At 45.7% G+C, this 15,228-nt stretch overlaps 1 protein-coding gene across 2 annotated transcripts in view; it reads right to left on the reverse strand.

The window, feature by feature from the left end:
• arhgef2b (rho/rac guanine nucleotide exchange factor (GEF) 2b) overlaps positions 1-14,961 on the reverse strand; it is a 23,240-nt gene extending 8,279 nt beyond the window's left edge. For both annotated transcript variants that reach the window (XM_030370939.1, XM_030370938.1), the window contains exons 1-13: positions 14,667-14,961; positions 9,831-9,993; positions 8,776-8,843; positions 8,525-8,588; positions 7,937-8,069; positions 7,605-7,708; positions 5,140-5,283; positions 4,044-4,294; positions 3,638-3,763; positions 3,307-3,424; positions 2,557-2,805; positions 1,981-2,057; positions 843-1,015 (exon numbers count right to left, since the gene is read on the reverse strand). In XM_030370939.1, coding sequence (XP_030226799.1) covers positions 843-1,015; positions 1,981-2,057; positions 2,557-2,805; positions 3,307-3,424; positions 3,638-3,763; positions 4,044-4,294; positions 5,140-5,283; positions 7,605-7,708; positions 7,937-8,069; positions 8,525-8,588; positions 8,776-8,843; positions 9,831-9,993; positions 14,667-14,732 — 1,736 coding nt within the window. In that variant the 5' untranslated portion in view covers positions 14,733-14,961. The remainder of the gene's footprint in view (positions 1-842; positions 1,016-1,980; positions 2,058-2,556; positions 2,806-3,306; positions 3,425-3,637; positions 3,764-4,043; positions 4,295-5,139; positions 5,284-7,604; positions 7,709-7,936; positions 8,070-8,524; positions 8,589-8,775; positions 8,844-9,830; positions 9,994-14,666) is intronic.
• Positions 14,962-15,228: the final 267 nt, after the last annotated feature.

Consider the following 15,228-nt stretch of genomic DNA (forward strand, 5'->3'; position numbering starts at 1 on the left):
CAACGTTTAGAACAGCCTTTAATGGTGTTATGACCAAACCCTGATGGTTGTGGTAGTTATGATAGCAGTGATAATCATGATAGTTATGAGAGGTAGTAGTTGTGATGGTTGTGAAAGTTAGGACAGACGTGCTAGTTTGACATTGGTGATAGTTGTGGTATTTGTGATAGTTATGACAGTCGTGACAGTCGTGATAGTTTTGATGGTTGTGATAGTTACGTGCTGTTTTGATATTGGTGATAGTTCTGATATTGGTGATTGTGACATTGGTGATAGTGTTGATAGTTGTGGTATTGGTGATTGTTTTGATATTAATGATCGTTTGGATATTGTTGATAGTTGTGATATTCGTGATAGTTGTGGTCTTGGTGATAGTTGTGGTCTTGGTGATAGTTGTGGTCTTGGTGATAGTTGTGGTCTTGGTGATAGTTGTGGTCTTGGTGATAGTTGTGGTCTTGGTGATAGTTGTGGTCTTGGTATATTAGTGATAGTTGTTGTATTGGTGATAGTTGTGGTCTTGGTGATATTAGTGATAGTTGTGGTCTTGGTGATAGTTGTGGTATTGGTGATAGTTGTGGTCTTGGTGATAGTTGTGATATTAGTGATAGTTGTGGTCTTGGTGATAGTTGTTGTATTGGTGATAGTTGTGGTCTTGGTGATATTAGTGATAGTTGTGATATTGGTGATAGTTGTGGTCTTGGTGATAGTTGTGGTATTGGTGATAGTTGTGGTCTTGGTGATAGTTGTTGTATTGGTGATAGTTGTGGTCTTGGTGATAGTTGTGGTCTTGGTGATAGTTGTGGTCTTGGTGATAGTTGTGGTCTTGGTGATATTGGTCATACCTGAGGACCGTCTGCTGTATGAGGGTCATCCAGTGTTTGCGGTCCTCCTTCGATGCGGCGTAGAGCTCGTACATCTCTGGGGGGGTGGAGTCACTGATCACAAACATCCCCCGCTCCTGATTGGCTATGTCCCTGACGATCAGCTTGTTCAGGGAAACCACAGACGGCTTGTCCTGGACACACACACACACACACACACACACACACACACACACACACACACACACACACACACACACACACACACACACACACACACACACACACACACACACACACACACACACACACACACACACACACACACTTTAATGTGGAATTCATGACATTCAATATAATACACGTCAGCGTCAGAGTCTGTCCCGTTTTGTGGTGTTTCTTGTTCCCCTCCAACTTCAGGGATTGGCCCAAACACACCGTTTAGGGAGGGGCTTAACGGACTGTTTACCATAGAGGGAGGAGGTGGAGAGGAGTGGAGGCGGAGCTAGTGGGTAGGAGGTGTGGAGGAGGAGCTAGTGGGTAGAAGGTGTGGAGGCGGAGCTAGTGGGTAGGAGGTGTGGAGGAGGAGCTAGTGGGTAGGAGGTGTGGAGGAGGAGCTAGTGGGTAGGAGGTGTGGAGGAGGAGCTAGTGGGTAGGAGGTGTGGAGGAGGAGCTAGGTGGTAGGAGGTGTGGAGGAGGAGCTAGTGGGTAGGAGGTGTGGAGGAGGAGCTAGTGGGTAGGAGGTGTGGAGGATGAGCTAGGTGGTAGGAGGTGTGGAGGAGGAGCTAGGTGGTAGGAGGTGTGGAGGAGGAGCTAGTGGGTAGGAGGTGTGGAGGAGGAGCTAGTGGGTAGGAGGTGTGGAGGAGGAGCTAGGTGGTAGGAGGTGTGGAGGCGGAGCTAGGTGGTAGGAGGTGTGGAGGAGGAGCTAGGTGGTAGGAGGTGTGGAGGAGGAGCTAGGTGGTAGGAGGTGTGGAGGAGGAGCTAGGTGGTAGGAGGTGTGGAGGAGGAGCTAGTGGATAGGAGGTGTGGAGGAGGAGCTAGTGGGTAGGAGGTGTGGAGGCGGAGCTAGGGGGTAGAAGGTGTGGAGGCGGAGCTAGGGGGTAGGAGGTGTGTAGGAGAAGGTAGTGAGTAATCGGTGTAGGGGGTTTAGAGGACTGACCAGCGAGGGGAAGGTAAACTTCTGGTCTTTGTCCTGGAGGAAGACGAGGATATCAGACATCAGCAGAACCTGCACATCTGAACACAGGGATAGTTAGTTGGTTAGAGTTAGGGATGGCTAGTTCGGATTAACATCTACCCTCGGGTTAACCCGCTCACACAGAGAGATAGAGGGGCAGGGTCCCGAGACTTCATCAAACTCTAATCCTATCCCCCAACGCTAAAACTACCCCCTTACTGTAAAACTATCACCTAACTGTAATCCTACTCCCCAACTCTAAATCTAACACTAACTCTAAAACGACCCCCCTAACTCTGATTTTATCCCCTAACTCTAATCTTACTAACTCTAAGGTTACCACTAACTCTAAAACTACCCCCAACTCTAAGTCTAACACTAGCTCTAAAACAACCCCCTTAACTCTAATCTTACTAACTCTAGGGTTAACACTAACTCTAAGACGACCCCTAACTCTAACCTTACTAACTCTAAGGTTACCACTACCCCTTACCCTCTCCTCTAACCCCCCCCCCCCCCCACCCTGAGGCCCTCCTCCCGGGCCGACCCCAGGGGTACCTTTCATGCGGGAGCCCTGGATCTTCCAGAGGAGGTTTCCGTCGTGCACCAGCCTCCGGCGGAGCAGTTCCCCTCCCCTGAACACGCCTCCTCCGCTGACCTCCGTCTGGGCCCGGGGGTCCAGCCTGGCCTGGATCTCCTGCAGGCGCTGGGTGCGCTCCAGCTCCAGAACCTCCTGGTCCACAGACTTGATCAGGTCCTTCAGCAGCCCCAGCGCCGTGCTCAGAGACTGCACCTCTTCCTCGTTCCCTGGGGAGGGGAGGAGGAGGCTGTTAGCAGGGACACCGGGTCAGACGCTGTGGTTGGGGTTAGGGGCCGTTGACGGGTTGTATGGTTGGACTATGGGTTAGGGGTTAGGGGTTAGGGTTAGGGTTAGGGTTAGCGGCCGTTGACAGGTTGTAGGGTTGGGGTAGGGGTTAGGGGCCGTTGACAGGTTGTAGGGTTGGACTATGGGTTAGGGGTTAGGGGTTAGGGTTAGGGTTAGGGTTAGCGGCCGTTGACAGGTTGTAGGGTTGGACTATGGGTTAGGGGTTAGGGGTTAGGGTTAGGGTTAGCGGCCGTTGACAGGTTGTAGGGTTGGGGTAGGGGTTAGGGGTCGTTGACAGGTTGTAGGGTTGGACTATGGGTTAGGGGTTAGGGGTTAGGGTTAGGGTTAGGGTTAGCGGCCGTTGACAGGTTGTAGGGTTGGGGTAGGGGTTAGGACAATGTAAGGTTGAGGGGCAGGAAGGTAATTGGGGTAGGGTTAGTTACCCTTGGTGTTGTCCAAGATCCTCTGTATCAGGACGGGGTACTTGGTGATCCTTTGAGTTACGAGGAGAATGCATTCCTGGATCCCATGACGACGCAGCAGAGGACCTCGTGTCACTTTCTGTTTATTACAGACAGATGGAGTCAACACACATCGTAACCATGGGAACCTCAAACAACGCTTCCGAATGTCAACCAGATGTCAGATTTCAACAAGAATAGTGCAATACTGTACTTTACCAACTGTACTAGTGTATGTAGTACAGAAATTATCTGTATATATCTAGAAGTGGTAGCTATTAACTAGTATGTATCTAGAAGTAGTAGTAATTACCCGGACAAAGTGCTGGAACCTCTTGTCTCTGGCTAGCAGCTCCTTGTAAAGCTTCACGGCTTTGGGATGACGACTGCAGAACTCAGAATAAACCTTCCGGATGTCTTCAGCACTCTGACCTGAAAACTGTGCACATCAAAACACACACACACACACACACACACACACACACACACACACACACACACACACACACACACACACACACACACACACACACACACACACACACACACACACACACACACACACACACACAATATATCCAACGTATGAAAAATACACAGAATAGTGCGGGTGTTGTGTGTGAATAGGGTGGGTGTGGTCGCGTATATTTTGAGTGCCAGTAGTGTGTTTGGAGTGGGTGTCGCAATGTTGGCCGTTGGCGTTCCGTGTGTGTAGTAACCTGATTCAGCAGGAGATCTCCCAGCTGCTGGATGTTGAAGTTGGTGGGGCTGCCAGGTGCCAGTGATTGGGCCCTCCTGGTCATCATCAGGGCCAGGAAGGCCTGGTGGAGGCCCAGCAGCTGTTCCAGACAGGGGAAGACGGCGTGAACCACGCCCGGCTCCAGCAGCACCTCCTCCAGCATGCCCCGTCGGTACACCCCCTCCATGATGCGCAGCGTCCGCACGTGATGGAACTCTGTCTGAATGAGCTCTGGAGGAACGGGGAAAGGGTCACGCACTGGGGTCGAGATCACACCTACGACACGATCCCCGCACGACACACTCCTACAGTCTACTCGAATCATCGTGCCGAACGTCACATCCTGTTTGCAGCACTGAAGGGGCAACCAACATCCTGTTCACAGCGCTGGGGCAACCAACATCCTGTTCACAGCGCTGGGGCAACCAACATCCTGTTTACAGCGCTGAAGGGGCAACCAACATCCTGTTTACAGCGACCACCATCCTGTTGACAGCGACGTCCTTCCTATTTACACAACCAACATCCTGTGTACAACAAACAACATTCTGTTGACACCACTAAAGGGATGACCAACATCCTGTATAGGCAAGGCCAGGCAACTTTATTAATAATAGAGTTTATGTATACACGACCATCATCCTGTTTACAGTACTAAAGAGATGAGCAACATCCTGTATCCACAACCATCATCCTGTTTACAGTACAACCCACCAGGTGGAGTAACGGTGTGATGACAGCAGGGCCATCCCACTGGTAACTACCGACTAGCTAGATGGATAGATTATGATGAATTAACTAACCCAACTAACCACACACTATTAGAAGAGGCTAAAGCTGGAAGAAAGTAGTGTAGAAATAATATCACACACATTCAATCAAAGCAATATAATATATAAATTACATTGATTGAAAGTAGTATAGAAATAATATTATAAACTTTCAATTAAAGCAAAATATAGCAATTACACTGATTGAAAGTAGTGTAGAAATAATATCACACACTTTCAATCAAAGCAATATATAGAAATGACATTGGACCAGTATTTCGGTAAAAGGCGAGCACGTGACCTCACCGTAGATGACGTCTTGGCGTTTGATGACGTCTTTCCGTTGACTCTGAAGGAAGCTGTGGTCCACGGCGACGCTCCAGCTGTCAGTGGACACACAGCGACCCTCCTCCTGCAGCTCCTCCAGCAGAGAGGAGTAGTACATCTCCCCTGTTGGCCCAGAGCCACAGTGACAACAGCGTTACTATATATATGCAAGTATTACGATATATAAAGCATATTTTACACCACGTATATATAGAGACTATATGTATAAGAGACGATATGAACATCCATTAGAAATGTATAGTTTATTATATATATGCAATGCAGGGTCCTCCCAGAACAATGTAATAGTGAACACACACAGGTGGGGGTAAGTCACTCATGTGCAAGTCACAAGCAAGAGTCAAGTCATAACCTTCAAGTCTCAAGCAAGTCCCATGTCACTGTGGTGAGAATCAAGCAAGTCACAAGTCAAGTCATTGCTCAGGTCAAGCAAGTCACAAGTCAAGTCATACAAAAGTCTGATGATCTAACCCAGTTTCCACATTTAAAAATCGGTAAAGAGAGCGGTTCATAAGTTGAGTTTTATTTCAACATTAACAATAACAATGTCTTAACATTAACAATAACTCAAACTATTCAAAACATTCCAAAACCATTATGTGAATAGTTTGAAAATGTTTTTATGATAATTACCTCAAACCTATGAACAGAATCAAATAGAACCTCTAGGTGGCTATATACGAGAACAGTTCAAGTCAATCACTCAATCTCCCTACATGTTGTAGAATATTATTTGCAACACATGGCATCAGACATGAAAAAGAGTATTTCAAAAGTAATACCACATACACATACTTCAGGAAGGGGAAATAGTAATACACAAGCCTAAAAGCTGGTAGCAATCTTGCTGCCTTGCAGCAAGATTGACTTATAATGCATTGCATTTGCAAAAAAAATTTGACGGTACTTTGTCACTGAGTTGTGAATGATGGGGTCACATTATCACCCCACCATGGCTGAACACACGTTCAACAGGTGCACTTGATGCAGGGACTGCCATAACTCTTACCGCCACCTTGAACAAAGAGGGGAGGGTGCGCCTGTCCCAAAACTGAAGGCAGCTCTGTCCATCACAAATGTCCAGGTAGTGGTTCATCTGAATGTGGGGACTGGAACTTCAACCCTCTTTTCTTTGCGGTTTGCTGAGAACAGCCCAGTCTGACGCTCTGGCTCTGACGGTGTAATTTTACTTGAAAATTACTTGAAATCCTTATCATAACCCACTTGCAGCCACTGAGTTAGAAGTAGCTTACTGACATGAAAATTAAACAAGTCAATCATCTGTGGAACGGGCAGGGCTCGAAAAACTCCAGCCAATGATTTTCAGAACCACCGAGTGGCATTGGACAGTAAGTACGTCAATCAAACGGTCGTACTGCACTCCCCCTCCCCCGCTCCCCGCAAGTGACCCCTTCGTGCATGTACTCAAAGCTCGTGACCCAGAGCACGCTTCTGTTTGTTGTCATCCTGTGGTAGCTACTGGAGCTAGCTAACCAGCTAATCCATATTTGGACCTAGCACTAGAAGACAACCCTAAACTCCAACCTAGCTAGCCTGGCTCACTCTCGCCCATCTGTGTTCGCGCTCGTGCGTGATTGCGTGTCCATGTACTTGGAATGGGTGGAGTTAGAGTCAGCGTTGAAGGAGAGGGGGTAGGACCATTTTAGTTGTTTATTTTCAAAATCTGCTGGCGTATCGCAAATCCCATATCCAACCTTTAATCTAACTTGAAAAAAGTCTAAGTCAAGTCTCAAGTCATGAAGACCAAGTCAAAGTCAAGTCGAGTCTTTTATCAGTGTAAGTCAAGCAAGTATCAAGTCCTCAAATTTAGGACTCGAGTCTGACTCGAGTCAAGTCATGTGATTCGAGTCCCCCATGTCTGCCAAATACTATAAAGAAATAACATTCTCACCGGAGTCTATCACCTATCATCACAATTACCAGCCTGTAATTATGAGTAGGTAGAGCCCTTATATGTTTTGCCCTTGTCTCAACATCCAAACAACATTTAAATAGGTGTTTAAAGTCAACAAGGTCTGGGTGAGTGGGAGTAAAATAAGTGCTGTATTTGATCCGTCCTTCGGAGGAGACGTAAAACCGAGGTCCTGACTCACTGAGGTCATAAAAGGATCCCAGGGCACTTATCGCAAAGAGTAGGGGTTTCCCCGGTGTCCTGGCCCAACCAGGCTCATTCAATCTGGCCCCCTAATCATCCTCCTGTACAATCGGCTGACTCATTAATTCCCTCACTCTCCACCTCAAGCTGGTGTGTGGTGAGCGTTCTGGCGCAGATTGACTGCTGTGCATTACCCAAGTGGGTGCTACACACTGGTGGTGGTTAGTGAGGTCCCCCCTTTCACTGTAAAACGTCTTTGAGTGTCTAGAAAAGCGCTATATAAATTCAATGTATGTGGATGTGTTACCCTCGTCTGTCAGTGACTCCAGGGACATGGCTCGGTTTCTGAAGTTCAGGGAGTCGCTGGACTGAGACAGAATCCTCCTCAGACCGACAGGGGAGTCCTCACAACTACGCAGAAACACACACACACACACACACACACACACACACACACACACACACACACACACACACACACACACACACACACACACACACACACACACACACACACACCAACAGTGTCAATAATACATATTATTACTGAATATAATATAATATAGTGTAATAAAATAATACAAATAATAATGATCATCATTTCATCTATGTCGTCGTTTGATTTCATAAAGATCTCACCCTGCGATGTTATTGGTGGAAACGCTCTTGGCCAATGAGAGCCCAGACCTCACTCTCCTCGAGCCCAGCAGCGATGCACGCAGGCTGTCTGACGGGTAGATGGCCGAGCTCGGGCGCTCCTTCATTAACGGAGCTGGAGGGAGAGGAGAGGCTTACAGCAACGGCGTGCACTGGCCACTAGGGGCAGCAGACACTACCCATCATGGTTGGAAATAATATCAGCTGATTTATTTTGCCATGAGGCAATAATTAAGAAAATACAATGAACACATTGTAACATTTTATTTATGGTAGCTTTCGGTCTACTTGTTCTTTTGTGATTTGTTTGTCTTCATCTGTTCATTTTACGCTGTCAGATTCTGATGTGGTGCCAGGCATTTATTTATTAATCATTGTATGTCTAAATATACCAAAAGGAGGAATATGTACAGAATGTATTCATTGAAAAAAATGATCTATTATTTAGTTGAACCAGCAGCATTAGAGCAGAACAAAATCGATGCCATGTTTACAAGCATATAAATATGATATAGGTAAGGCAAATCCTCTCCATTGGTATTGCACACAACCGGGGTTGGTTAGACTTACTCTTGTTCCTCAGTGTTACATTCTGCAGAGCTGAGCTGTTCCTCACTAAGGCCAACTTCTGCAGCTGCAAAACAGAACACAATACATTCATATCAGCTGCAACATTTACCTTCTGCTATCTATAGATATTATGTTATAATAATATAATAAATTAAACATAATATAACTTACATTATTATTTACCATCTTGACACTGCTAGTTATATTATATTATTATTCTAGTTGATATGAATAATAATCGTATTTTTTACCTTTTGCTTCATCTTGACGCAGGTAGCCAGTGTGTCTCGACAGCGATTATGAATGGTGACGTTACACGCTGTAAGAGAGACAGACAGTTAGTGAGGGAGTCAGACCGGCAGCGAGAAAGACCGGCTGAGAGACAGACAGACAGATGGAGAGACAGGGTGAGTGACAGGGTGAGAGACAGACAGACAGATAGAGAGACAGGGTGAGTGACAGGGTGAGAGACAGACAGACAGATAGAGAGACAGGGTGAGTGACAGGGTGAGTGACAGGGTGAGTGACAGGGTGAGAGACAGGGTGAGAGACAGACAGACAGATAGAGAGACAGGGTGAGTGACAGGGTGAGTGACAGGGTGAGAGACAGACAGACAGATAGAGAGACAGGGTGAGTGACAGGGTGAGTGACAGGGTGAGAGACAGGGTGAGAGACGGACAGACAGACAGATAGAGAGACAGGGTGAGTGACAGGGTGAGAGACAGGGTGAGAGACGGACAGACAGACAGATAGAGAGACAGGGTGAGTGACAGGGTGAGAGACGGACAGACAGGCTGTGAGACAGAGAGAGAGAGACGGATGGGTCAGTTTAGTTAGAGTGAGTGGGTTAGCATGGTTGGTAGGGTTAATGTTGGTAGAGTTAATATTGGTAGGGTCTGTGGGGTTAGTGTTAGTAAGTTAGATGGGTTAGCATGGTCAGTGTTAGTAGGGCAGTCTGCCACTTTGCCTGTTCCACAGAGTGCTATGGTGTAGGAACACTGTTGAAACAGGGCTTCGCGGTCGGCGGTCGGCGTCAGCAGCAGGGTTATTGTGGTAGCACTGTGGGTCTGTGTTAGTCTAATATCTGAAAACTACACAGGAACTTCCTGTTTTACCGTACGGCCGACACCCTGTCACTTCCTGGTCTCTGCTGTGCAGCTCCCACACACACACACACACACACACACACACACACACACACACACACACACACACACACACACACACACACACACACACACACACACACACACACACACACACACACACACACACACACACACACACTCCCCCACAGAGACTCACTTGGACAGCTCAGAGCTTCCTTGGCGGTGATGCTACGGTTGCAGGCGGAGCAGAGCGTGGTGGCGGACACGGTGAGGGAGGTGAAGAGGTGGCCGTTGCTGTAGCGCGCCTCCCGCTCCCTTGCCTCCTTCTCTCGCTCCTTCATCCTCTCCTTCTCCTTGTTCTGGAAAACAATGAACAGTTAGTACAAAGGACCAGTACCTAGACTCTAGCACGCTTGCTACCTAGACTTGTATCCAGACCAGTCTCGAGGTAGTTAGGAGTACTGACTGACAGTTGGTAATAGCAACTGCCAGACGAGTCTCTACCATACTAACTCACTAGGGTAGTGTCTGTACTAACTACCTAGACAGGTCTCACTAAACTACCGAGACTAGTTTCACCATACTAGTACCTAGACTAGTCTCACCATACTTACTACCTATTCTCGCCATACTTACTACCTAGACTAGTCTCAGCATACTACTAACGACAAGTCTCAACACCATTAACTACCTAGTCTCACATACTAACTACAGTGAAAAGTCTCAACACCATTAACTACCTAGTCTTACTAACTACATTGACAAGTCTCAACACTATTAACTACCTAGTCTCCCTGGACTAACTAAATTGACCAATCTCGACACTATTAACTACTTGGTCTCACATGCTTACTAAATAGACAAGGCTTAACACGATTACTTGCATGGTATTACTCCACCATACTAACTTTTTGTATCCCATAGCAGTACCGTTGCCCTACTTGGCAGCCACAAGTTAGTGTTTTTGAGGCAGCTGTGTCAAGTGATAACGGACACCATGAGAAAATAATCCAAACAATGATACTCTTTATCCTGACACTGCTGGTCCAGAGACAAGAGAAAAGCCCTAACCTCCCCTAGAGCCACCAATACTAGAGAGGCTGTCAACGCAGATAGGAACCAAATGTGAATAACAAGTGGAGTTCACGAGATGAGGTCATCATGAGATGATGAGCTAATCGTTTACTACATAATGCTTGTAAAAGTGCTGCAGAAGTAATAAGTTATTATTTTAATAAGTAAAAAAAAAAAAAAAGCCACCCATCAGATTTTACAAAGTTACATGTGAGAATATCTGTTGGAGTTAACTGGGCCTGCCTTTGAATGAGCTGATTACAGTATGAGACTGCTTCCTGCACCTCTCGGTCCAATGTCCTTCTCGTTCCTGATTGGTTCCGTGAATCTTGCCTATGAATCACAGGTGTGTGAAATGCAACACTACTCAATGGAGGAAAGACATCGGGAGGGAGGGCGCGGTTAGGGGGGGGCGCGTCTGGGTTGTTCAGTTACAAGGTCTGGCTCTCTTCTGTCCACTCTCTTTCCTCAAACATTACCTGTAGTAGCTGCTGTAGGTAAGTATTCAGATTTGTCAAGAGAGAGAGAGAGAGAGAGAGCAGAATATTCTAACAAGATATTCTCGAATTTCCTTCACTAGTAGCTGACGAGTGGCTGTCATTTCCCACAAATCCTACTTGCAGCTCCTCAATCTGGCCTACAGCACCGCTAACGAGTTAATGAGATGAGTTAAGAAAATCATGAGAACAGTTAACGAGATAATGTCTAGCTGTCCGTTACATGCATATCCGTTGTCCTCTGCAGCCTGACATGTTAATAATCACAACCTCAATCATGTTGCAATAGTGAAGATATACAACACTTCCTCCAAGTTGCAATAGTGATCATGCACACTTCCCCCAATGTTGCCATAGCGATGATATACAAAACAACTGTCATGTTGCCATAGTGATGATACACAACCTGTCCTTTATGTTGTCAATGTGATGATATGCAACACTAGTACCATCGGGTTGCCAAAGTGGTTATATGTAACACTTGCATCATGTCGCCAGAGTGATCATATGCAACAGTTCCATCGCAACGGGATAAGTTAAGCAGGCCTGCGGTTTCGGCATTTTAGGGCCCAAAGGCCACATATACATTTTCTATGATTGGTGGGGCTTTTTGGTCTACTCCATAAACGTATTCAAGGGTGATGTCTGGACTCAAAACTGACTCCGTATGATGACACCATCTTGCTGCACAATTTGTCTGAAAAAAAATTCATTGCTGTTTTCTATAAATGGTGGGGCTTTTTGGTCTACTCCATAAACGTATTCAAGGGTCATTTCTGGACTCAAAACTTGATCCAGTATGATGACAGGCTAATGTTGTCATGTTTCTGAGAAAGGGTAATGTTCCTGAATCATTCAACGCCAGACTTCTGAGTCGAAAGTCGAAGATCTCAGAGCTTTCTTGCGGCATTTCTCGAAGGCACGCCCCCTTTTGGCCTTCATCTTTCGAAAACCTGAGAGTAGACCGAGCGCAGTGATGACGCACTCAACAAAATGGCTGCACCCGTGAAGAGATTTATGTTTTTAGTATTTGTACCGCGTAGGTCATTTTAATGTTGATTCTAAATGCTCTTACACACTTGATCACATTGCTACTTTATTGCGGTCACCAATTTATACATTGCATGGTCTTGCTGTGCGTGCAATACAATGTAAAGTTGTGTTGTTTGTTTTCGGGCTGGTTTGCTAAAGAGGCTAATGTTGCTAACAATAAAAAACGGCTAGCCAATTTCATGCCACAATCACAAAGACGAACAGGAAAGCTATGAATGCTCCGGGACAGGAAGTGACATCAAACATGCAACTCGGAAGGCTGGCGTCCGAGGATTCAGGAACACACCAAATGCCTAACATAATACCGAGCTGAATTGCACTTTAATGCAGTATATTATTCTAATGAATGTATTCATAACGTGTTTCCTTTGGATTAAGGTTATTCATATGGGGATGCTTTTGGTCTGTTGGTTGTCAATAGGTAACGAGAGTTCAATGGGTTGGATTATTATCCTTCCCTGCTTTGAAGTCGTAGGCCTACGCCCTTGCCCCCACTACATGCACACTTCTTGTAACGTACAAAATTAAAACCTTTATTTACACAAATAAAAGTCTACGGGTACGCCATAAAAATCTAAACAAATGAAGGATTGGATATTAACAAGTAAACCACAACCCACCCTCTGGCCATGGCAAACCACCCCCACCCGTTGCCATGGCCACAACTTGACAAACCTTCCATAGAATCATTACAATGGATCAACCTCAATGGGGGTTTGCATCAATACAGTCATCAGTGCTTATCATTGTCAATGTCAAAACCGCGCCAGATGGACAATCAAAGTCAAGGAGAAAACTGGATTTCAGTAGCTTAGTATCACGGTTTACATGTCTGGAGTTTGAGAATGACGATCTGTAATAAGTCCCTATTGTTGTTTTTTTCTCATTACTTCAAAATAATATGTGGAAGAATGTCTGTACATTTTGTGATACATTTTAATTTGACAGCAGGCACGGAAAAAGACACTTGAGGTCCCAAACCCAAATCTCACCTAGGGCACCAAAAGGATTGGAACCGGCCCTGCTGGGATCGTTCTTCAAGCCCTACCTAAAGGGGCCAGCACCTGCATTTGCTCCGTTCGTAGGATAAATCACAACCGACTGAAGATAAAGGGTTTTGTATTCAGCAGGTGCACTAATTGCAGTCTCGTGGCTGGTTATCGTACGTACGGAGCCCCGGAGGTGACAAAAATATTATCTTTTATTTTCTATTATAAATTATAGCCAAAACCAATATTAACGAAATACTAATTTGTGGCCTTGAAATACTTATTACATGGCCTCGGAAAAACGCCCTCCGTGGCCACAAATTATATTTAAAAAAATCCTATAGGAAATCCTCTATGTCACCTCTGAGGCTCCGTAGAAATATAAATAAATAATCAAAATAAACGTTAATGTCACCATAGCCACGTGGATGTCCGCATACGCGCTGGCGCCGACTCTGACGCGGAATGTGGGCTCATGTTATTGGACAACGTAATATAAATTATATTTTACTATTTTAACAATGAGGGATTGTTGGCTTTAGCAAATAGAAAAAGTCCACCTCCTATGCAATGCTGTCTGTTTTTTAACTGAATGATAAATATCCTGAGGTGATGAAACTGATGCAGGTTCAGTAGTCATTACGGTGTTTCTGTGGGTTATCCTTAAAACCTTTTGTTCTAAACACACAAGCACGATGGCACAGTAGCCAATAAATAAAGAAAGGTTTGACTATTGCCATATTTTTATGGCAATATATACATCAATCCCAGTATATTGTATGTTGTGCATAGCCAACACACACACACCGCAACACTCCCCACTAAGAACATATAATATCCCCGCATGCAATCATCCCGCATGGAAATAACTGTGTGTCTTCGTGACAGAGTAGCCCGAAGCGCTTCGAGAAACGTTGTTTTAGAAACTATCTAGAAACGGTCATCTACCCTTCCGAGTCTCTCTCTCATCACCAGCACAGCGGCTGATCACCCCCTCCCTCGGGCACTCCATCTGTGTGTGTGCGTGCGTGAACGCAAGTGTGTGCGTGCGTGTGTGTGTCTGCCTTTCCTCTCGGACAAAGCGGAGCGCCTCCCTCTTGCCACGCTGCAGACTGCATGTGCGCTCTGCGGTAGATTTTCTTGAAAGCGTTAAAACAGATAACCGGTATAGGCGGCGTACACAAAGGCACATAAGAGTAGCGTAGTTGTAGACCCAGACCTCCTAGTTTTATGAGTAACGTTATGTTGGGCGTCGGGAGATGTAACCGTAACGGGGGCTCGATAAACCTTAAACCGGAAAGACAATAAAACACGCGCTTTAGAATAACGGCTCCTTGTACATTAAGTGGGAAAGTGGCCCCTGAGAAAACCATTTAATTTCATAAGATATTTGTATTGTCTGAACTTTGAGACACTCACCCTTGAATTGATTTCCTTCATCCTCTCTTGACGAGTTTTCAGCAGCGGTTCTATGACACGGGACATTACCGAGTATCTACAGATCCTTTATTCTTCCCCGGTCTGAACTTAGGGCGAGCCACCGCGGAAAAACGTGCTCCTGCTCCGTTAATATCTTTCAGGCTCAGGACAAAAGTGATGATTTGATAAAAAAAACGAAGATAATCGATCCGGGGGCCTATTTAATTATTATTTCTTCCTCTTTTCTGCGCGCGGAGACCGGAGACTTCACCAAAGGGTCAACATTGAGAAGGGGGAGGGGCAACACCTTAAGTCCCACCCACCGGGCCCAATTCCAAATGATAGACAGGCACAGCTCCTATCTATCACCAATCACAATGCGGAGCCCCTTTCAATAGTAAAAGGCTGTAGACGCGCCTTCCCCATAAATTGGAATACAGTTGATCAGTTATCAAGACGGAAGACCGTCCCTCCGTCCCGTAATATAAAATATGCTTTTATGATAGTTTATAAATTATGGATGAAAATAAAATTATATGATTTTATATCATATGGTCCTCCC

Source organism: Gadus morhua, chromosome 11 (genome assembly GCF_902167405.1).
Source record: "Gadus morhua chromosome 11, gadMor3.0, whole genome shotgun sequence".
Classification (NCBI taxonomy): domain Eukaryota; kingdom Metazoa; phylum Chordata; class Actinopteri; order Gadiformes; family Gadidae; genus Gadus; species Gadus morhua.